Raw genomic sequence first — 22,004 nt, forward strand, 5'->3', positions numbered from 1 at the left:
TATTTTTTTACATTTTAGAAACGTATTCATCAAATTGTCCCATGGCTTTCCTGTAAGGCTTCAGTTCAACTTTGGAGGCAGAAAAAAAAGTAATACTTACATTAACTTCAGTGATAGCGATATCGACGACGCTACCAACAACAATTAAGGCATCAAATGTGTTCCAAGCATCAGCGAAATAGTGCTGTTAATGCATGGTTACATGTGAGGGTGAAGATGGGAATGAAAGAGAGAGCATGAAGAGGAGAGGTCAGACAAACGATAAAGGGAGAGAAGTGAAGAAGAAACGAGACCAAGGATGTAATGAAATGGCAGGGTGAGGTGAGGACATAAAGAGAGAGAGAGAGAAAAGAAGAGGAAATATTAAAAGTGATCAGAAAAAAAAAGCCAGAAATCTGAGTCCTGCCACAGGACGCTGCAGTGTGAGAAGAGGTGGCCCAGAGAGAAAGGGGTCAGAGAGCAGCAGGGGGCGCTGTAGCTGAGCTTACTTACATCTATCTCACTGAGAACTATGTCTACTATGCTGCCAATCACAACCAAGGCGTCGAACACATTCCAGGCATCCCCAAAATATCCCTGAGTGAGGTGGAGCAAGTGGGGGGGCAAGTTGGATGTGATAAGCACACAGAAATAGTAGTTTAGCCGCAAGGCACTAACACCAAACTGATGTTAAAATACCAACGTTATATATAAAAACACTGCTGCCAAGAACTTGACAGACAGTGAGCACTATTTTAGATTTGACAATATAAAACAAAAAACAAATTTCAGCACAGCACCCCACACTTTCTTACTAGTAGCCTGTCCTTCTTCTGAACACAGAGCTGTTGGCAGGCAGCGCCGTTCAGGAGGGAAAGAAAAACAAATCACTTCTTTATGGGTTGTGAAAAGTTTTTGTGTGCTGCTCCACTCTTTAACGTTTTAACAATAGTTTGACATTTCAAAACATCGACTTACTGGCTTTCTTGCCAAAAAAAAGTGGATGAGAGCATTCATTTCACTTGACAAAATATGTAGATACAGCCAGGAGGCAATTAGCTTAGCTTAGCTTAGCTTAAAGATTGGAAGCTGGCCAAGGTAGTCTGGCATAAAAACATAGAAACTGCAATGTGTGGTTTTACAGGGGTCATATCAATGGCTGTTCCTTGGTCTGGAGTAGTTACAATCATTTATACTACAAGACTTCCTTTCAGGAAGACAAAAAAACATTTTGATAGCAGTTTTGATAACAAGATAGCAGGTTAGCCTTGTTACCATGCTTTATACTAACTAAGATGTTGCAGCTACATTAACAGATGAATGCTACTCATTCAACTCTTGGCAGAAGAGTTGATTTAGTATATAAATCTGTATTAGTAAATGGTTTTCATATGGTCAGAAATGCTTTTCATCAGTTTAAGTATCTGTCTTTTGGTTTGGGTTGAGTGTTTATGATCTGTCCGAGGTGGTTTGCGCGGGGACTCACCCTGGGTTTGAATGCGATGAGTTTCAGAACCATCTCCACGGTGAAGACAGCGGTAAAGACCATGTTAAGAATATCCATGACATAGTTAAAGAGTGCTGACTGTCCGTAGTGCTGCAGCAAGAGGACAAAGAGAGATGGTTCAATAAAACTCGAGGGAGATTCTATTATTTTTATTCCACTTAATTCATTACAATTAAAATAAATAATGAAAGACACTGTTCACGGCACTGACAGTCAGCTCAGGTAAATGTTTCAAAATAACACACAGCAACACATGTACACACTCTGAAAGCCATTTAGTATGTTTTACCATTACATTATCCTTTATGATTCTAAAAGTTGTGTGTGAAGAAAACAAATAATGTGGCGTTAAAAAAGATGGTGTCAGTTCATTTTTCTTGTATTGATATCTACCACAGTGTCGTTTATACTTTAACACATACTAAATTCCTTTATTATCTTTAGTTGATGGTTACTACAACTGAATCAACGCTAACTGCCAAGTGTGACCTCATTTCAGGGTAAATGCGGTGTGACAGCTTACCTGTACAGCCAGGCAGAGTGTGTTGAGCATGATGAGCACGAACATGATGTACTCAAACCCTGTGGAATTCACCACATACCAGAACTTGTACTGGTACGGGTTCTTGGGGATGTACCTTCTCAGCGGACGGGCCTTAAGAGCGTACTCCACACACTGACGCTGCACACAAATACACAAAATTGGTTTGAATGCTCAGGTTTATTTTGCCGCTTTTATGACTTTACTATAGATGACAGTGGATAGAGTAGGGAACAGGGAGGAGAGAGAGAGAGTATGAGAAAAGGAAATAGGCTGCAATGTGACTACAGTATGGTGAATTGATACACACATTTTCATTGGATAATAGTAAATCTTGTAATGAATAAAAAATACCAGAAATAAATGATCAGAATGAATTCATCTGAGGTATTCATCAGGTTCTATTTCTTTTTGACCTGACAAACACAGGCACACACTGCGTCAAAACACTCACATAATGTGAACCTGCTCACTGACCTGGTTCTTGTCCAGCTCACAGTTTTTGTACTCTTTTTCTCCTTGTTCCTGAAATGTGACGATCACAAAACCTACAAAGATGTTCATCATAAAGAAAGCAATGATGATGATGTAGATGATGAAGAAGATGGAGATCTCCACACGGTAGTTGTAAATGGGGCCAAGGTTCTCCCTGTTGGAGTCGATAGCCTTGTAAAGCAACCTGAGAGAGGAAAATAAAAAAAAGGAAAGAATGTGATCCAGTTTTTTTTTTTTGCTCTTTGGACATGTAGATTAAAAATGAAAAACCTTACGCAGGCCAGCCTTCAAAAGTGGACACTGTGAACAGAGCCATCATAGCCATGAGGACATTGTCAAAGTTGAAGTCACTGTTGTGCCACAGCCTTTTGTGGATGGTAGGCTGGTTCACATCTCCCTCCTTATAAAGGATGTAGGTGCCTCTATGAGAAAATGACATAGTGCATGAAGGTTAAGACTGAAACTAGGATGATGACTGCATGAAATTCTGCATTTTAGTTTTAAGATAATGAAAACTAACTTGCACTCTTCTGGGCTGGACTTTGCTTCATCGGTGCAGCGGTAGAATTTTCCCTGAAGCGGACAACAAAACATACTCACTCTAATGATGAATTCTCCAAAACGATTAACTCAATATCTCATGCTTGGTGTGTATCATTGATTTTTTTTAAGCCCAGTGCTGCTGACCTTAAACAGCTGCACTCCTATACAGGCGAACATGAACTGGAGCAGAGTGGTGACGATCATGATGTTACCGATCGTTCTGATGGCCACAAACACACACTGCACCACGTGCTATAAAGCAGAAACAGAAGAATGTTACACACTGGGGGAATCCATGCTGAACAACACTGAAACAACACTTTTTAAGACTTTAGTTATAAATGCAGCTTCAGGTGAAGGGTGACTTTATGGTGAGGTGTCACCTTGAGGCCTTTGGCTCGGTTTATGGCCCTCAGGGGTCGAAGAACACGAAGAACCCTAAGAATCTTCACCACTGAGATGGCAGAAGACCTGAACAATGAGGAGAGATGGATGTAGTGTGAATTTCAAGAAATTCCAGAAAAAGTAAAGCCATTTTTTAACTGCAGGAACTTTTTCCAGGAGCCCAGGAATCCCAAAAAAACGCAAGTTCCTTTTCCTCTGATAAAGGTTTTGGTTTCTACTCATGGTTTCTCCTTCCTGATGAGGGGCTGACAAAGGCTGATGATTAAAACATGAAACCTATGTGCTTAAACTTTTGTTCAGCTTTATTCAATTAAAACCGGACCTAACTGGGTGCTACTCAAATCAATAGTAGGACACAGGTGGGAAATTCTCATCAAGTTGAAAAACAAACAGGTATTCTGTGGCCTTCACGACCAAAAGAAAATAAAAGAGACAACGTGAGACTGTGTGTGAGAAAGCTGGAGAAAGACCGGGAGCAGTGAGGGCTAGAACAAAGACATTGAATAATCACAAAGCAGACAAATTGTCAATGATGGATGAAATAAGGTCTTAGGTTTTTCAGAAAATCTGCATCTCTTCCTTGCTCCCATTAATTCCACAAAAACTCAAAAGCTGTACTTGTTTTTTGATCCGTCATGTTTTTAAAGATTTGAAGGAAATGCAGTTAAAGAAGCCCAAAGGGGACATTTGGTTCCTGATATTTGTTCCTTTGTTGCTCTTCAGAAATGACTAAAGTTGTGTTGTTTGTGAAGTGGTTTAGAAGGAAAAGTGCCTCATTTTGTTTGAACTTACTGGATGCCAAAGGAAACGAGGGAAACTCCCACCACCAGCAGATCCAGGAGGTTAAAGTAATTTCTACAGAATGCTCCTTTATGGAGAAAGGCGCCATATGTCGTCATCTGAGTGAAGGACAGAGGAAGTTAGCGGAGCAAATGACAAAGAATAACAACATATTTCATCTCGTACAAAAATCACATAAATACATAGATGCACTCACTCTCTCCACTCACAGAGGACAAGGACACAAAAACTGTACAAACATGTTCAAAAGGAACACTCACACACTCAACACTACTCTCCATCTTGCACACACCTTCACACTCTTTTTGTTCACTCTGATTTGGGGTGGCGAGCTCAGAGCAGTGAAACAGGAGACTTAATATACCGTCGCCACCCCCACGGCCCTTAACTACATGAATGTAGTAGTAAGTCATTCATTTCGCAATCGACTATGGGATGAGGCAATAAAACATGCATTTTGTTGCCATGAGGATATTTACTACCTGCAAGAGCTCTAGTTATAGTGATTGGAAAGATGAAATGGCCTTACTGTCACATTCATGTGGACCGTCATCTTAAAGCACATTCTGTTATGTTCTTTAATAGTTGAGAATAAGGGAAAGCAGCTCCCTATTAAAACTTCAGAGTTCAGCAGGCAAAGAAGAAAAACCAGCCAAAATAACTCTTCTTCAAATAATAAAAGTACAGGATTAACTTTCTGAGTGCACGTGGATGTGGAGCCCCGCAGAGACACAGAGAGAGAGACTGCTAACTATGAGCATCAGAGGATTAGAAGTAAGCTAATGATTGACTTGGGTCAGTTTTTGTACGAATGGCTGCAGATATGACTCCACATTTCTGTGCACTCAGTCAGGGAAAGCAGACTGAACCATGCTCGGCATATGAACATGGTTGGTTTTGCCCCCTCTTTTATGGTTAAACTGAAGAGCAGTCAGTACGAGAGGCATGGAGTTAGCTTTGACTGGAGTTGACTTTTACGTCTTCAAACACCTCCCTGAAGATGACCTCAAACTCAACTTCAGCCAATGCCTGAACAATGTCTGAACAGCCCATTAAAAAATGTGTTGCATTGCAAAAAGGGGTTGCATCATGTTTAACATAACTTGCATCATCCAACTCATTTCAGCCATGACCGCCCCCGATGATGTGACACCCATGTGAGTATAATGTAATGCTGATGTCATGTTTCCTTCCCCCAACGTGAGTTCTTTGATTAGTGTAATTAGAACAAATCTTGTGTTTGTGTGTGCAAAGTCATAACTCCAATATTTAGGTTTTTTTTTTTGTTTTTAAAAGAGGTGCCATGAAGAAAAAAGTAAAAAAGAGAAAGGAAACAAACAAGCCAGGTTGTACTGAGTGGCAGGTGACACACAAGGAGAGAATGCAGCAAGGCTCTCGTTGTCATTTAAGGGGTTACCTTCAATATGATCTCAAATGTAAACATACTAGTGAAGACATAATCTGCATAGCCTAGGACCTGGAAGGCAATGAGACGTTTGGAGTGTTATTGGGTGTGGTTAGTGACAGCACAGACAGGGGACACAGAGCATTTACCTTCAACACGATCTCAACAGTAAAGATAGCCGTGAAAGCATAGTCAAAGTAACCAAGTATCTGCAAAAAGCAACGTACATGTTTAACAAAGACAGGTCATCGTGCAGCTTCAAATATCATATCAAACAAGATGAATGAGAAAAGAAAAGATATCTGAGGGGGTTTTTTCTGGAAAGAGTTTGTAAGGGTAAATTTCACACATTTGTTTAGTTGCATCATACAAGTTATGTAAGGTCAATTAATACCATCAATCATCACAACTATATTATCATATATATATGGTAGTGATGCAGTTAAAATCATCAATAAGTGCTGTCAATAAAACAGATAGATCGCTTCCTGATTGTCTACTTTACAGGACTGTACCAACGTTTTTGCATGTTTCATCTTATTAAAAAGAAGAATGATACATTTAAGGTCAAACCTCTTACTATGCAAGGACGGTTGATTCATTTTAAGTACTTAAAAAAAATTAAAGTTCAAACACACGACACTAAATTGACAAAAACAACTAAATGAAAGAAAATATAATTTTCTTAATTAAGATTTCCAAAAGATGTATCATTATTAAAAAAACATAAGTGATAGTTTTAAAACCTTTTAATTTATGTTGCATTCAAGGACACTCAGATATCTGTGTGTCTTCTTCACAAGCTATACAACTGCAAGAGACAAATTAGTTTGTCATAAAGGAAATGAGAGTTTGGTTTCTTGTGTTTTTAAAGGTTGTTGTTGTTGAGCATCAAGCCCCTAAATCATGAAAGTAGGAACTGAACAGCGTCAACAGGGTCACTAGATTAAAGCTAGAGAAGCATTTATACCAGTGTCCTACCACAGATCGTCTTTGCCCTGGAGATTACATTGAGATGTATGTTTTGTTAAAAAAAAAACAAGTTATGTTTTTGAAATAGGCTGTAAAGGACTGCAGACGCCAAAGCTTTTGAAAAATGAACCAATAAACGCAGTACATTTCCTCTCTCTTTATAATTTGTTCCTCCTTGATTTCTCTTTTGCCCTTTCTGTGGTCTAAAGGAGAATAGCAACAGTGTATACAAATGACACTTCAGCCTGCAGCAGGGACATTTTAGTCTGAGAGTTATGGGCAGATGGATACAGTTAGGGCTCTAAACATGATTCACAAACATATTTTTCAAGCCTTTAATAATATTTTCTAACAATAAGCCAATCACATTCTTTGTTTGTGGCTTCAATAACTGAAAAATGCATTAAATCCTCCTGAGATTAAAGTGTTGCTCAGATCAGATTTGTTTTCATCCTTCACATCAGAACAAGTGTTGCTGAAACATAAACTTAGGATGTATATACATTTGCTAAAACAGGCAAAACAACCGGTTCAAGGTCCAAGAATTATGATAAAAATGAAACTGATAAAGCTGCATTAACATTTCACCCAGAAATTGATACTAAAATAATAATATTAAAGTCACTTATATCTTCCCTAATCAGTCAGGTAAAAGATAGAAATACATTTGTAGTGAGGGACTGTTGGACTTACAATATTGCGAGCGGAGAAGTTTCTAATTGGATCCTCAGCAGCCAGAGAGACAGAGCTGAGCATGATGAACACCAGGATGAGGTTGGTGAAAATGTGATGATTAATGAGCTTGTGGCAAAACACACGGAACCTGGAGTACAGAGGAAACACCAGAGGTGTGAAATGAGGCTGTATATTAAATGTCCATACGTGTCAAATCTGAGGGGCGTAAATTGCAAGTGTTTCATACGGGTTTGTGCTGCTGAAGATGAAGAAGGCACTTCCCTCAGGGATCGGAGTGATCTTCTCCTTCTTGACCAGATCAGAGATGACCGGCCGAGGCCCCGACGGAACCTCTGGATCCTCCTCCTCAGCCGCAGCTTCGTCGTTCTCCTCCTCTTCCTCCTTGCAGAAATGGAGATAATGGGTAAGTGCAAAAAAAAAAACTCTTTATACTGTAAAGATAAGTTACAATATGATAATCAAGGTTACCTTTTCATCTTTTTCATCCTCCTTTTTGTCCCTATAATGAACAGATATCGTCATGAATTCAAGTCGAGTTGCACCACACATCTTGGCATCTAAAGCAAACAGTCAAAACAATATTTTTTCACAGTCACCCTTTCTTGTCTCCTTCGTCTGTGTTGAGCGATTCGGCGTCTGCCAAGTTGTCCACAGCAATAGCCAAGAAGACATTCAGGAGGATATCTGAGCGAAGTGTTCAGTAAAGGATAAATCTCCGTCAAACTGCTTGATATTCTTTTTTAAATCGAATCATCAGAATAGAATCTACTCTTGTGTTTTCTGTTTTAACACTCTGGTGTTTAGAGGATACAGTTCCCGCAGATGAAGAGGATGATGAAGTAAAAGCACACGATCATTCCAGAGGAAGAAGGACCTCCGTACGCCATGATCCCGTCGTACATAACGGCGTTCCAGTCTTCTCCTGTCAGGATCTGAAATCATCATAATGTGTCATTTTGGTGAGATGTATCAACAGTTATGTTCCAAGCTTAGAGGAAATGTGTGGACAAAACCTTTCTGGTTCTGGTACTGACCACTAAAATTTGTATCTGTGCTTCTGTGACACCAACTTGTTGTTGGTAACAAACTTGAAGATAAAACCTGCTGTTGTTCCTGTGATGGCAGGCTCACAAAATAGTGGAGGACACATTTAATGGAGTTCAAAAAATGTTTCCAGCTGAAGCTGTCTGAGGCACAGCTCCATGAAAAAGCAGCTCGTCATCGCCCTCTGTTGGACAAACTTTGTAATGGTGACATTGGTCCTAAATGACCCAAAACTTAGCTTGTGTTCTGTAAGTGACTGGGTTTTGTGGGACCAAATAATTAGCAAATATCTGCAGCAAGCTATCATCATCTAATATATCATCCTACTCTATTTAGCACTCAGCTGTTTGTTTAACATTTGACTATAATCATCTTTAAATCGGTTTGTGCAAACATTATGTTTTAAATCAGATTTAGTTGCGCTATTGTAAAACAGCAATGTCATCAGGTTATTTTTTAGATAAACACATATTTGTACACAACTGATGCATGAATGAGGGAACGCTGAATGTTTGTATGTTTGCTCCTCAGATCTAAGTGAGTGTCGAGTGCAGATCTATCATAATCTGAACTGCAGATCTGTCTGTGAATACCTGAAACACAGTCAGAAGAGCTTGGGGAAAGTTGTCAAAGGTACTCCTCTTGGTCTGGGTCTCGTCAAAGTTGAACTTTCCACCAAACACCTGCATGCCCAGCAGGGAGAAGATGATAATGAAGAGGAAGAGCAGCAGCAGCAGGGATGCGATAGACTTCATAGAGTTGAGCAGAGATGCCACCAGGTTACTCAGTGACTGCCAGTGACTAGAGGGAAACAAGAGAGACAGGTGGTTCATTTAACACCACACACACACGTACATGCACATAGACACAACCTCACAACCACAGTGTGAAAACAGTCGTACCGTGTGACCTTGAAGATCCTCAGCAGGCGGACGCAGCGGAACACAGAGATACCGAGGGGAGACATGATTTCCAGCTCGACTAGAATGGTTTCTGTGATGCCTCCACACACCACAAAGCAGTCGAAGCGGTTAAACAGTGAAACAAAATAGGCCTGAAGTCCGAGGCTGTACATCTTCACCAACATTTCACATGTGAACAGGGCCAGCAGCACCTTGTTGGCCACATCTGAAACAAAAGGAAGAGCTTCACATTAAAATAATGCAGATTATTGGAGTGGAAAATAAAGGCTCCCGAAACTAAAGAAATATGACACCTCAAAATACATTTTGATAAATAAAATATACTCAGTGCATCAATCTATAAAATAAAATAAAAAAACCTAATATATATTAAATTCATACAACAGCTGATTCTGGATCTGAATCCAAACATTCAATAAAACTGTGAAATACATTATCTATTTTATATCAATGAAGTGAACTTTTCATGAGTGAATATTGAAAATATTCAAACATTCCTTCATCATGGCTGGAAATATTAGACATAAACCCTGTACGTCTGGGCTCATGGCTGAATAGTAAACCACATTTCAATTGAATGAGCAAATACAAATCACCTTAAACTAAAGCCACAGAAAACTAATATCATAATGAATCAAAATATTATTTTATTTTCATATGTGCAGTTGTGATGTACGGACCCTGCACTTGTGTCAGCCACATAGGCTGGTTATAATGCTCTGATGAAATGGTCAGAGTGTTCAGGAACACCAGGATGATGACCAGCCAATAGAAAGGCACCGATTTGACAGCCAACCGGCACTTCCTGCGGCAGAACCTGTTCCAGCGGCGCCAGCGCCGACTGAAGGAGGAGAGACAAACATCAGCACGAAAAGAGAAGAGAAGCACAAATATGACTCAGGTTGCTTTTAAAAGCATGGAAAAAACATCTGCTCACTGATAATATTTCATAATATTATATCAAATTGAAGTACTACATTAAAAACATTGACTCCATGTTTTTTCAAGGTAATCTTTCAGCTGTTATGTTAAAGAGTTGTAAGGCAGTAAGGCAAAGAGGGAACTGAATCAGTATATTTTTTGCAAGTCATAATGTGTAGTAACTGAGCTGAAAAATCCTGCAATAGGCTCTTTTTTAACACCTTGTGATTTGTGGTACATGCTGACTTTATAAAAGCTGTTGATGTATTATTCCCCTGTAAAGTCTCATTAAAATACAGTAAAATGAAAGCCAAGCACTTAAATATAAAAATCTGTATAATCTAACAGAGTCACAGTATTAAGCTTTATGTACCACGCAGAGACACAAACCCACAAATATACTCACCTGAACTTTGACTTTGAAATCTTTTGACTGAAAAAGAAGTGAAAATCAAAGTTTAAGGTTTGAAGCAGAGGTTTGTTAGGAGCACTGATTAGTTAGCCTTGTTTAACAACATAAATAAATGCAAAACTCAGATGCATTGCACTGTAGAAGAACAATAAGAATGTGTGTGTGAGTTGTTTGCTTTGCATTTTTGACCATTTTTCCACGACCAACAGTGGCCTTTTTTAGTTAAAAATGTTTGCCGTGCAAATTGTTTTAGGGTTCTCACCACAGAGGCCCGCAACATGGAGTCTTTTCATCCACCTCGGCTTGATTCTCAGTGTTCACAGATTCTGTTTCACTGGCTGGAACGCTTGCTGCAGCGGCATAAACAAAGCAGACGTTTACAAAAAAATAATCACTTGTCACAAGACTCTTCAAATAGAGCATGGTGCATTGAATCCCAGGGGAAACACTAAAAAAATACTTTACAAAACATAAAAGATAAAAAGGATTACAAAAAACGTATCCAAGTTCATCACAATTATTGGATAGTGACATTAAAAATAGAAATGCTTCACTGCAGCTACCAAACTTGTGGCCTCATAGAAAAGGAAAAAGCTGAGCGCTGTGGCTGTGCATCACTGTCATCATTAGTATCATTTACCCAGTGCTGAAAGGGAGCTGACATGGGACAGGCGAGTGGACAGCTGCTCCACGAGGGCTGACTGATGCACACAATGAGGAGCAGAGGGAAGAGGGGAGCAGGGCTCTTAGAGCTGTCTCTGAAATGCAACACTAAGAGTTCTGCAGATACTGTGTGTGCAGACACATGATGATTAACTGTGTGAAAAGTCTCACTGCTTTATAAGGGAGCACGCTGTGTGCTGCTGCTTGGCTTATGTAGACGCGTTGGCTTTGATTCCTGATTGGTCGGACAGCTCTTAGCTCTGAAAATAGTGCTGACTGCTGGTGTAGTGATCTGGGTTTAGCCCTGTTTCCCATATTCACACTGAGCCCCTGCTTTTGAAATGGGACATGGGAGGGAAACAGGGTGTGCCTTCTATGAAACACAGCTGTACTTCAATTCCATATTAGATTGGGCAATTTTTTTTAAATATTTAGAACCGGCAGGTCCTCGGGGAAAAAAAAGAGGAAGGGAAAAGGAGAAAACTGGAAAAGGCTGCAATGCTTGGACACACCAGGTTAACACAATAGTAAAGCACAGAGTGATGAGGTATTACATAACGCTGCACACATACACACGCGCGCACACACACACACACACACACACACACACACACACACGCACACACACAGTCGTATAGGATGGTCCAACTGGAAATTTAAGGCCAATGAATCTTACAATTTTGGTTAATTTAGAATGCATTTAATTCACACATGATATGGTGTATCTGTGCAGCAGAGATGATTGATTCTTTACCAATTTGTAATTTAGCACGGTATTTATAAACAGCTGGCCCTTTAAGAAACATTATGCAATTAGCTATAGCTCTTTTATATTTATGGTTCTTTATGCACTAAATGTTCTGTGTACAATGTTGTTGATTTTTTTTTTTTTGTGTGTTGAACATAGCCGATGAATCATTTTGTCCAGATAAATTTGAGCATTGAACACACACATACACACTCACGTGCAGACGCAGACATACAAACAAAAGAGCTAGAGAACAGTGGAGGGAAAGCACAGGATTTACCATGAGTGTCGGACGACTGGCTGAACCACCCAAACCTTCCTTTCTTCTTCTCAGTGAGGTCAGCCAAAGTCACCCCTTCATGTGTAATGCATGCAAGTCCATGCATTCATACACAACGGCACAGCAGAGGGGACATGGGGGAGGGGGGAGGGCGAGAATGGTCAGCTATCAAAATGGGTCAGAGCAGACAAGCACCACAGGACAACAACAGTTTTCAAAATATCAATATCCAACAAAGGCAAGAGCAGCAGGAGCCACAGGCTGCAGACACTGAGGAGGGCAGAAGAACAACATTGAGAGCCGTTAGTCACTGGAAGCACCCGCAGGTGAATGGACCCTGTACTAACATGTTCCAGTGCAAATTAACGTCTGTGCATATTAACATGTTAGTAGGGGCTTATGTTTCGTTGACAGACACCAAAAGCCAGAATGGATGTTGAGAGAAAAGCAGCATGGACCTGCATGAGAACCTCCATAGCTTAAAATCTCACTGTATGGTAAATGTTTGCTGCAAGGGCCAGGGTAAGGGGGTTTAACATGTATATTTAAACATAACAAGAGGAAAAGACAGGTGGGAGAAGCAACAGTAAATGGCCAGAGTACATTTAAATGAGGGGAGCAGACAGAGGGTAAAATTTTGCAACCTCACACTCACACTTTAGAGTGAATCAGTGGCAGTTTCTCTGTTCTGCATGGTGTGTGCTGCTTATATAAAGAGGATTTGGATTAAGAGTTTTTTCTACTGCTCAAGTAATATCATTTTTTTCTTCCTTCTCCCCTTTCCAGATAAACTCCAGCGGTACTCGAGGCGTGCTTCACTTCTATCAGTGACATACATTAGGCGTGAAGATAAGGAAATGAGGTCTGGAGCTCAGGTTCAAACATCTCGTTTGTTTATGTGCTAAACCGCAGTCTTTAAATCACTACATGCTGCTGTGTTTGTATGCAGGGTTTTTTTAAGTCACATTGACTAATTCTGAATTAGTAAGGGACACATTACAGCCTTTATTAAACGTCTAACTGTTAGGGTGTTTAACTGTTTAAAATGCAAACACATTTTGAAGTTATTTTCGTGTATCTGACCTTTAACGTGTGGAAATCAACATACTTAGTTTTCGTGTGACTCATTTGATCTTCTACAACCCCAAAAATACTTCATAAAAAGCCAAACCAGGCTGGACTTGCAATAAGTTTGTTATCGGGCTCCTCTCCTCTGGAATCGTCTTCCAGCCGGGGTCCGGGAGGCAGACACAGTCTGTATTTTTAAGAATAGACTTAAAACTTTCCTTTTTGACAAATCTTATAGTTGGTGCTGGTGCTGGTATAGACCAGCTCTTAGTTATGCTGCTATAGGCTTAGACTACCGGGGGAACTGGCACCTTGAGCTCCTCTCTCGCTCTCGCTCTCTCTCTCTCTCGCTCTCTCTCTCTCTCTCTCTCTCTCTCTCTCTCTCTGCATATACAGTACATCATATTACTGCATGTATCTATCTGTAAATCTCAGTCACTAACCACCTACTTTCCTGGGAGCTCTTGAGCTCTCTTAGGCTCCTCAAGATCGTTGGTTGACGGCCTGCCAGAACAACCCCCCCCCCCCCCATCCCCATCCCCTCCCCACCGGATTGTTGATGGACGGCTTGCCTCCCCCCACCCCCTTGCTCCCTATTCCTCTTCCTGCATCTTATCCCATCTCTCCCCCTATCCCTTTCCAAGCCTGGCACAGTCTAGGCCTGTGAAGGCTGTTTCATCATGAGCCGGGGATCCGGCCGAGGATTTCCGCCTTTTAATAAGGCAGTTTTTTCTTACCACTGTAACTTTTGCTGCTTTGCCAAAGTGCTCATGATGGATAGGCCGGATCTTTGTAACATAGCAATAAGTAAGGTCTTTTACCTGCTTTTTGTAACATAACAATGAGTAAGGTCTTTTTACCTGCTCTTTTGTAATGTTAACAGACAAAGAGTAAGGTATTTTACTTGCTTTTTGTAAAGTGTCTCGAGATAACACTTGTTATGAGTTGACGCTATACAAATAAAAATTGATTGATTGATTGATTATGGACTATTGTGCCATTGTTGCCTCCTTTCCAGTAGTTTTTTTTTTTTGCATGGAGGCTAAAAGGTAAGAACACTTCTGTGTCACTTTATACATAACAGACTCATGTTTCCTCCGTATCTATGCTCGATATGCTTCACCATGGTTGAGCACTCTACATCTAAAAACACACAGGACTGAAAGTATAAGCATCTACTCTGTTTTGAAAAAGGTTTTAAACAGTGGATAAATATTTCTCCTCCTGAGAGGAATTATCTGTAGGTTATCCACTGCGTTTTCCTTCCAAACTCCCACTATGACACATTAAAGATTTCCAGAGTACAAACCCTTGCATTCGCTGATTATATAAACAAAGGCCTAATTATAGCTGCAGAAATCACAGCCCTCTCAAGCCAACAATAACACACACTGCTGGATATTTTTCTCCATGTGGTGGAAACAGATTGTATCACTTTGCTGTATTGAAGTGTGGCTTATGAGTGCAGTGTTACTAAGCATGACAGAGGAAAGGAGCAGAACAGGGTGCTTACGGTTGCGTTTGCTCTCCTCCTCGGCCTCGTCTTCATTGTCGGGGTCGATGTCCTCGGCCTGAGTGATCCAGTCAAGGTAACCCTTCAGATCCTCCTCCAGTTGCTGCTTCTCACGCAGCTTTTGGAAGTCTCCTCGAGCTTTTGCCTTCTCTCTCTCCTTGGAGAACTCTCTGGGTTTGCAAAAGGCACGGGCATACAACAAACGCAAACAGATGCAAAACACACAGGAGTGCATGAATAACCAAACAAGGAAAAAAAATTACACACATAAGGCTGTCTAATTGTTTTGATACTTTTCAGTAGCAAGTGTTTTAGAACGATACAATCTCTGTAATTTTACTGATCGATAGTGTCAAAAAGTACCTCAGCTTTTAAAAAAATATTCGTCATATTTTTAGCCCAAGCGAAAGAGAGACAGCACTGATTTGCGTACGTATTTGTACAATTTGGACAGCATGCAGGAGTTTGTTATTTAAAAAGAAGAAATTACCCAATTTTGGGACTTTTATTTTGTTGCCATGGGATCAAAACAGCTAGTGTTTGATTTTTACTAAAACCACCTCTATTTTTTTTAATTCTGGTATCATGACAACCCTACACACACATAAACAGAAACGTACTTTCACAGCAAAAACCCCAAAACATTTTTCACACAAAACATAAACAAACAATTTTTTTTTCTCTTACGCTTAATCTAATGAAAACATTTTTAGATATCCTGAATATACATTTCTTGTATATTCCCAGTTGTATGTTTATATATTCACACACTTCATGTGATGTGTTGATTACTGTGAGTTGACACCCTTTTAATGCCTTAGTGTGTTTTAGTGAACCGTAGCCACTGGAGGGAGATGTACACCTTTGAATGATGACAGCTCTATATATAGAGCCCGTCTATACAGTAGCTCTTATCCTTCAGCATCTTAATCATACAGAAAAGTCTATTTCTGTGGACAGATGGTTTAAAGAGACACGCAACTTTTGCATGGCATCTAAATTCATAGGTTAAATAAACAGTGTAAGCTACAATATGTGAGGATTCGGAGGACAGCATGTAAATATATTCACAGCATGCCATGCTATAGTTATAACTGAAACCTATGTACAGTAGGCATCAAGATCTCAGCTGACCCTCTGCATCCCCTTTGGTCACAGTATGAACTCTTGAATTCAGGGCGCAGGTACAGAATGCCCAGAAGCAGTATTCAGCTGCTTAATAAGCCATGATTATACAGGACGAACTTGACACTCTGCACTTAACTTTAACTTGCTGAAACCCCTCATTGAATCATGTGATGCTTTAGTGTGTTTTTATGTGTTCTTATGTGCTGTCCTGTAAATGTTCATTTTATTGTGTTTTTATGCTCTCTGTGCAAGGCAATAAAGGTTTCATTTATTCATTCGTGAACTGTACTCTGTGAGCATTAAGTCAAATATACAAGGAGAGTTGATGACTTTAGGTGAGCGATTTAAAATTTAAAGACGATGATAAATATAAAGGACTAGTACTAAACATCCATGCGAACCTCTGCACATATTGACGTTTGTTTAGCCACAGTGTCTTTACAGTATCAGACACAGAAGAGTCGAAAAGTTTGTGAATTGTCATTTTTGTTGGACAAAACATAAACCAGATTAGCTGTTTCGCACAGGGCTTACTGTGCCTTACCAATAGATGGCGCTGTAGCAAAATGTTAATTTGGGCATGTAGATATGTGTAAAAAAAAAAGCATTTAAAGTTTGTCTCAGTTGGAGCTCAGAAGTTTTAAGTTACACCAAAATTGTATTTCATGGTGTGAAATCAAATTTGGCAAGTTCTGTACACAAGCTCATCCAAATATGACCCTGGTAATGTCCAAAACAGACTTATATATTCATCCGTGTGTTAAGTTGTTCATCTTTTTATTTGTGCATTCACTTATTTGCATGTTATTTACTTATTTATCTATTATTTATCTATTTTTCTATTAATTTGTGTATTCACTTATTTGCATGTTATTTACTTATTTATCTATTATTTATCTATTTTTCTATTAATTTGTGTATTCACTTATTTGCATGTTATTTACTTATTCTATTCATTTGTGTATTTACTGGGTGGGTTGGATTGTCGGTTGGTTCCAGGATAGATTTTTAGCAAGTGCCACACTGACAAAACCAATATCAACATTTTAGATTCTTCACTGGACTCATTTTTACCAGCTTTGGTTTCTGTGAGTTGACATGGAAATAGCGTTAGTTGTAGACTTGTGGGTTTCATAATCAAGCAGAGTGAAGGTCTGACTTTGCGGTTGCCCTTGAAAGGACGTGATATTTTGACACCATGATGAATGCTTGAATGAGGAAATACATTATCTCAATGCTCTAACAAAAAGAAGACCAAGATGGGTTGAATATCTTAATACTTTTCAACAGATAATTATGATTTCATAAATAGTCTAATTGGTAGTAAACTATCAAAGCAAAGCAGGTAGTGCTAAAAACCACTGCAAACATGCTTTTAACACAGCAGACCAAATCCACAAGCTGCCTCTTACCCACTTAGGACACCTAACACAAGGTTTAAGACGAAAAAGGAGCCCAGTATGATCAGGCTAACAAAATAAATCCAAGGAGTTTCGCATCCAATGGCATCGTTGACCTACAGGAGCCAATAGGAGCCGGTTAACAGACACAAAAAAAAAAAAAAAAAAATCAGAAAAGAGAACCTTCAGCCTGACATCAAGCAGAGGGTCTCTGTCAGCAAGAGGAAGACAGGAAGGTGCTTACCCGCTCAACACACCCAAAACCAGGTTAAGCACGAAAAACGAGCCGAAGATCACAAGACTGACAAAGTACACCCATGGAAGCTCAAAGCCCATAGCGTCATTCATCTGGAGGAACAAGCGTCACCGCAGAGGAAGAACAGGAGGAGGAAGAGAGAAAGAAGAAGAGTGAAATAAACTGTTAAAGGTAGAAACTGTCAGAAAAAAAGAGCAGAACAAAAGTTAGACAGAAGTTGCTTGTTCTTCCTTTGAAGAAAAACAGACATCTGATAGAAAAAGTGCCAGCAAGGACAGGACAGCATTGCATTATTACTATTAGTTGTAAAAAAAGAATGACATTACTTAGTAAATCAATCACGTCAGGAAAAAAAACTGCCTTAGGAAAATATCATCAGCTTCATGTCTGATCTGAGGAGACACTTCAGCTGAGGGCAAGTGGCAGAAGGAAGTAAAGAGGAAGGGCAGAATGGGAGTCTCACCCAGTACAGCACGTCCGTCCAGCCCTCCATGGTGATGCACTGAAACACCGTCAGCATAGCAAACAGGAAGTTGTCAAAGTTGGTAATGCCACCATTGGGACCTTGCCAGCCTTCCCTGCACTCACTGCCATTGATAGGGCATTGGCGTCCGTGCCCTGAGATCGCACATGGAGCTTGTTCGTCCTCTGCTAACGTGTCTACAGAGGGAGAGGTGAGAGTTGAAGTTCAATATCAGACCTACACATTCATTTCATTCATTACTTTTTAATATTTTACATTCTTTGATTTCAGAGTAATCATTTAATATTCACAATTAGCTAATAATGGGTTTTTACTCCACAGTTGGCACATAGCATGCTTAGCCCAACTATTAGCAAAGGCGATGTCACTCACTATCCAGTAAGGGAACAGTCCTTTCATTTATTTCATTCAAATACAGTATCTGGTTTTGTTTATGTGATGTAAATTAGAATCATCTATAGTTGATAAATAACAAAGACTTCCTGTTTTTTGTTTTCTTGTTTGATTTTTTCTTATTATTTTTGTTCCCGTGGAGGTCTACTTCCTGGTTGAGGATGGTCCTCTAATAAACAAGTGCACATGAATGCCTCTTGGTCCACCAGGTTTTGGCATTGTGGACTGTACCAAGTAAGACTTGGGGAAGGTGCATTGGGTTCTTTTTTTGTATTGTGTTCCGAACAAGCTGTGGTAAAATGAAGTTTGGCTTGAGGACTTGTTGTCAGTTGTTGCACATTTTAAAGACTTATGGAAGATTTATGTTAGAAATATTTAACCGCTTTAATAGTCTGTTGAACTTTACCCCTGCTGGTTGTAAGGTGGTTTGACCAGGAAGTATTTAAAGCTCTTGTTGGATCCGTGCAGCCTGTTTGTTTGTCAAATGGGGAGTCCACTGCAAGTTTGTGACTTTGGTGAGTTTTTGTGACTTTCTGCTGTTTTGTATTGAGGTCTTTCTTTGGCTTTTAGTTGATGTTGAGCACAGAAACATGAACAAAAGCAAATCTTTGAACCAAGTTCCTGACCCGTTTGGATTAATTGTGTTATCAAACTTTAATATAGTTTTTTTAATCTGCAGCCCAACACTTGCTTGTTCTTTCAGTTTGTGACCACTGATCGGGAGGACTTGCAATGTCAGTTTCAAATTTTGTTTCCATAAACAACATCCACACAGACGTTGTAAGAACAATTGTATAAATGTACTATGGGTGTGACTTTTAATGTCATTTTTTTAATGTCATGGTTAGTTAAATCAAATGAGTGTAAAATAGGGATAAAAGTCCCTTATATGGACTCATTTTGGGTCACATTAAACAGTTACTACCCTTACCCGCAGATCCTCAATCTAAATGCAGATATGTGTTAAAATAAAAACATATTGGAGCTTAATAATGCTGTATAGAGAATGAAAGATGACTTGATTTTAATGTAAAACAGACAAAAGAGAGGGCGTACCTGAACCAGGAAGATAGCAGGTTGCGTGCATTTTGCCGATGAACAGCTCCAGGCCGATAATAGCATAGATGATAATGACAAACAAGACCAGGAGGGCAATGTGGAGAAGAGGGACCATGGCTTTAATGATGGAGTTCAACACCACCTGTAAACCTGGGCAAGGAAGAAAAGAAACATCATATTTTGTTGTAGTGTGTGCATGAACAGTACACATCTGAAAATACAGCTACAAACGTCAGCTACTTACAGACTCTGTTCTCATGACACAAATATGAACTGTCCATATGGTTCATTCATTAACTCTGCATGATCTTGATATGTAAATTATTCTAACAGTATCGATGCACTTCAGAAGTTTAGACTATGTTAAAAGTATAAATAATGATGATTCACGTTATGATCATATCAAATGTTTAACATAACAGATGTCAACATACAGCACGTGTGCTGTGTTAAACAACAGCCTGGACTGAATGTTTCTTACACAAGCAGATATGACTTAAATGAATATCAGTATAAATGTTAGGACATATAAAACAACATGGTTTATAAATGTGTCAGTGTGTTTGCTCCGAGTCTGTTTGTGTTGCATGTTTTCATTACACCCAGAGCTCATGTCTCTCGGGCGCTGATGTAGATGTTGACAGATGTTATTGAAAAACAGTCCTCAGGGATGGTAAGGAGAAAATCTGGCCCTTTAACTATGAGGAACGCTTCAAGCAACACAACACTCACTGGGACTCATAGAACTAAAATGATTATATAATACAGGAAGTATACAGTAAATCAAATATTGGGTTGACCGTGTTCACATCAGCTGACTGTGAGTTGGTGCAGAGAGCCTCACTACTTACTGGGTACTCCTGAGACCAGCCGCAGGGGTCGCAGCACACGGAAGGCTCGAAGGGCTTTAACATCAAATCCACCTGGTTTTCCACCATGACCATGCATTGACGGATGGTTAATGTCCCCTTCAATTTCTATCTTCTCCTCTTTGGTCAAAAGCTCCAAGACAACACTGAAGAGTCTGTCAGAAAACAAAGAGAGAACCTCACAATGTTAGTCTGTCCACTCCAGGAAAACAATATGCAATGTGTTTGTATCCCAAATGGATTTAAAGTACGTTAGATTTTCCAGATGATCCTCATCAAGCATTAGTATGAGTCATTTAATTATAAGGTCAATTGAGTTGAGTTGTCAAAAACAAACTTTTTTGAGTCCAGGAAGCGTGTTCCTTTTCTACAGCTTTTCAAAGTCTTTTTCTTTTTTTTTTCTGTCTTGGACATTTGTGTAGGCTTGTTGATGTTCTATGGTTACTGATTTGTAAAATTAAGGTATACATAACAGGTTTAAGTCCATTCCTGTAATGAATACCTATGGTAAGTGCGTCAAACAACACTGTCTTCCTCCTCATACAGCTGATAACTCCAATCCTCAGAATCTTCTCACTAATTATAAGTCATCAAAACCCTGCTGTGTTTGTCTCACACATCAGTAATGTCCTTCAGGGACATCTTTAACAGAAGTTGTTCCAGCAGGATTATTTGAACTTTATGTCTTTATGAGACATTTGTCTGTCTGTCTGCAAGCATTACTGAAAATCTAGTGGCCTTTTTTTAGCTTAAACGTTCATGAAAGGTTGAAGTACAGGCTGATGAAGGACAGAATCAGTTTTGAACCGATCTAGTGCCGACTCCTAAAGAAGCTTAAAAGTGGGTAAGACTAGGAAAAGGAGTTAACATTGAGCAAAGGCTATAACTATTCAGTGCAACAAATCATTTTCATTCTCTCTATTGAATTTATGGTTTATTGCTTCATTAAATAAAATAAATTCAGACTCTTAAACAAAACTAAAACTTTCCTGTGTCTGATAGTACAGTTTGTTCATAACAACTCTTCCTTTTAACTGCAAAAGTTAGTATCTCAGACCAAGCTTTTGATATATTTTTATGCTTTCAGTAGGGGCCACACTTTGGACATAACAGGGTTTTTCCTGGCTGAAAATGAGGTTGAGATGGTACCTTTATTACCGTGTGCACACACGTCTGTACTGTGCACACTGGCTTAAAACAAACACTTTTTACAAACAGTATTTGCAGTTATAAATGATAACTTCACTAAGTGCTGTCTGTGGGAAACATGTTCTTAATGAAAACACACATCAGACTTTTACGGGGGCTAGGGGCTGTACAAGATTTGCGGAGGACGGCCGCCTCGTTTTATATTCAGGACAAACCCTGCATAATGATCCAAGATTTAGGACTACATCCTGACATTCATTTGTTGTGCAGCTTTACATATGAAGACTGCAATATTGGAGTTCTGGAGCCTCAAGGTGACCTTAAGGGCATGAAATTATTACAATTTGTTT

General features: G+C 39.5%; 1 protein-coding gene across 13 annotated transcripts in view; it reads right to left on the reverse strand.

Moving 5' to 3' along the window:
* The window catches only part of cacna1da (calcium channel, voltage-dependent, L type, alpha 1D subunit, a), a 64,034-nt gene that overhangs the window by 18,706 nt on the left and 23,324 nt on the right, over positions 1-22,004 (reverse strand). For 5 of the 13 annotated variants that reach the window (XM_065954817.1, XM_065954818.1, XM_065954816.1 and 2 more), the window contains exons 5-30: positions 20,488-20,660; positions 19,634-19,786; positions 18,164-18,360; positions 17,689-17,792; positions 14,917-15,086; positions 12,336-12,410; positions 10,907-10,994; positions 10,639-10,665; positions 9,992-10,152; positions 9,291-9,516; positions 8,982-9,189; positions 8,156-8,276; positions 7,941-8,028; positions 7,813-7,843; positions 7,571-7,725; positions 7,342-7,471; positions 5,689-5,748; positions 4,263-4,369; positions 3,449-3,536; positions 3,210-3,317; positions 3,043-3,095; positions 2,798-2,944; positions 2,505-2,706; positions 2,010-2,168; positions 1,466-1,576; positions 101-184 (exon numbers count right to left, since the gene is read on the reverse strand). In XM_065954817.1, coding sequence (XP_065810889.1) covers positions 101-184; positions 1,466-1,576; positions 2,010-2,168; positions 2,505-2,706; positions 2,798-2,944; positions 3,043-3,095; positions 3,210-3,317; positions 3,449-3,536; positions 4,263-4,369; positions 5,689-5,748; positions 7,342-7,471; positions 7,571-7,725; positions 7,813-7,843; positions 7,941-8,028; positions 8,156-8,276; positions 8,982-9,189; positions 9,291-9,516; positions 9,992-10,152; positions 10,639-10,665; positions 10,907-10,994; positions 12,336-12,410; positions 14,917-15,086; positions 17,689-17,792; positions 18,164-18,360; positions 19,634-19,786; positions 20,488-20,660 — 3,226 coding nt within the window. Of the gene's footprint in view, positions 1-100; positions 185-1,465; positions 1,577-2,009; positions 2,169-2,504; positions 2,707-2,797; positions 2,945-3,042; positions 3,096-3,209; positions 3,318-3,448; positions 3,537-4,262; positions 4,370-5,688; positions 5,749-5,825; positions 5,886-7,341; positions 7,472-7,570; positions 7,726-7,812; positions 7,844-7,940; positions 8,029-8,155; positions 8,277-8,981; positions 9,190-9,290; positions 9,517-9,991; positions 10,153-10,638; positions 10,666-10,906; positions 10,995-12,335; positions 12,411-14,916; positions 15,087-17,688; positions 17,793-18,163; positions 18,361-19,633; positions 19,787-20,487; positions 20,661-22,004 lie in introns of all 13 variants that reach the window. The other 8 variants (XM_065954813.1, XM_065954820.1, XM_065954824.1 and 5 more) reach the window with 6 other exon arrangements.

This window comes from Labrus bergylta, chromosome 5 (assembly GCF_963930695.1).
Source record: "Labrus bergylta chromosome 5, fLabBer1.1, whole genome shotgun sequence".
Lineage (NCBI taxonomy): Eukaryota > Metazoa > Chordata > Actinopteri > Labriformes > Labridae > Labrus > Labrus bergylta.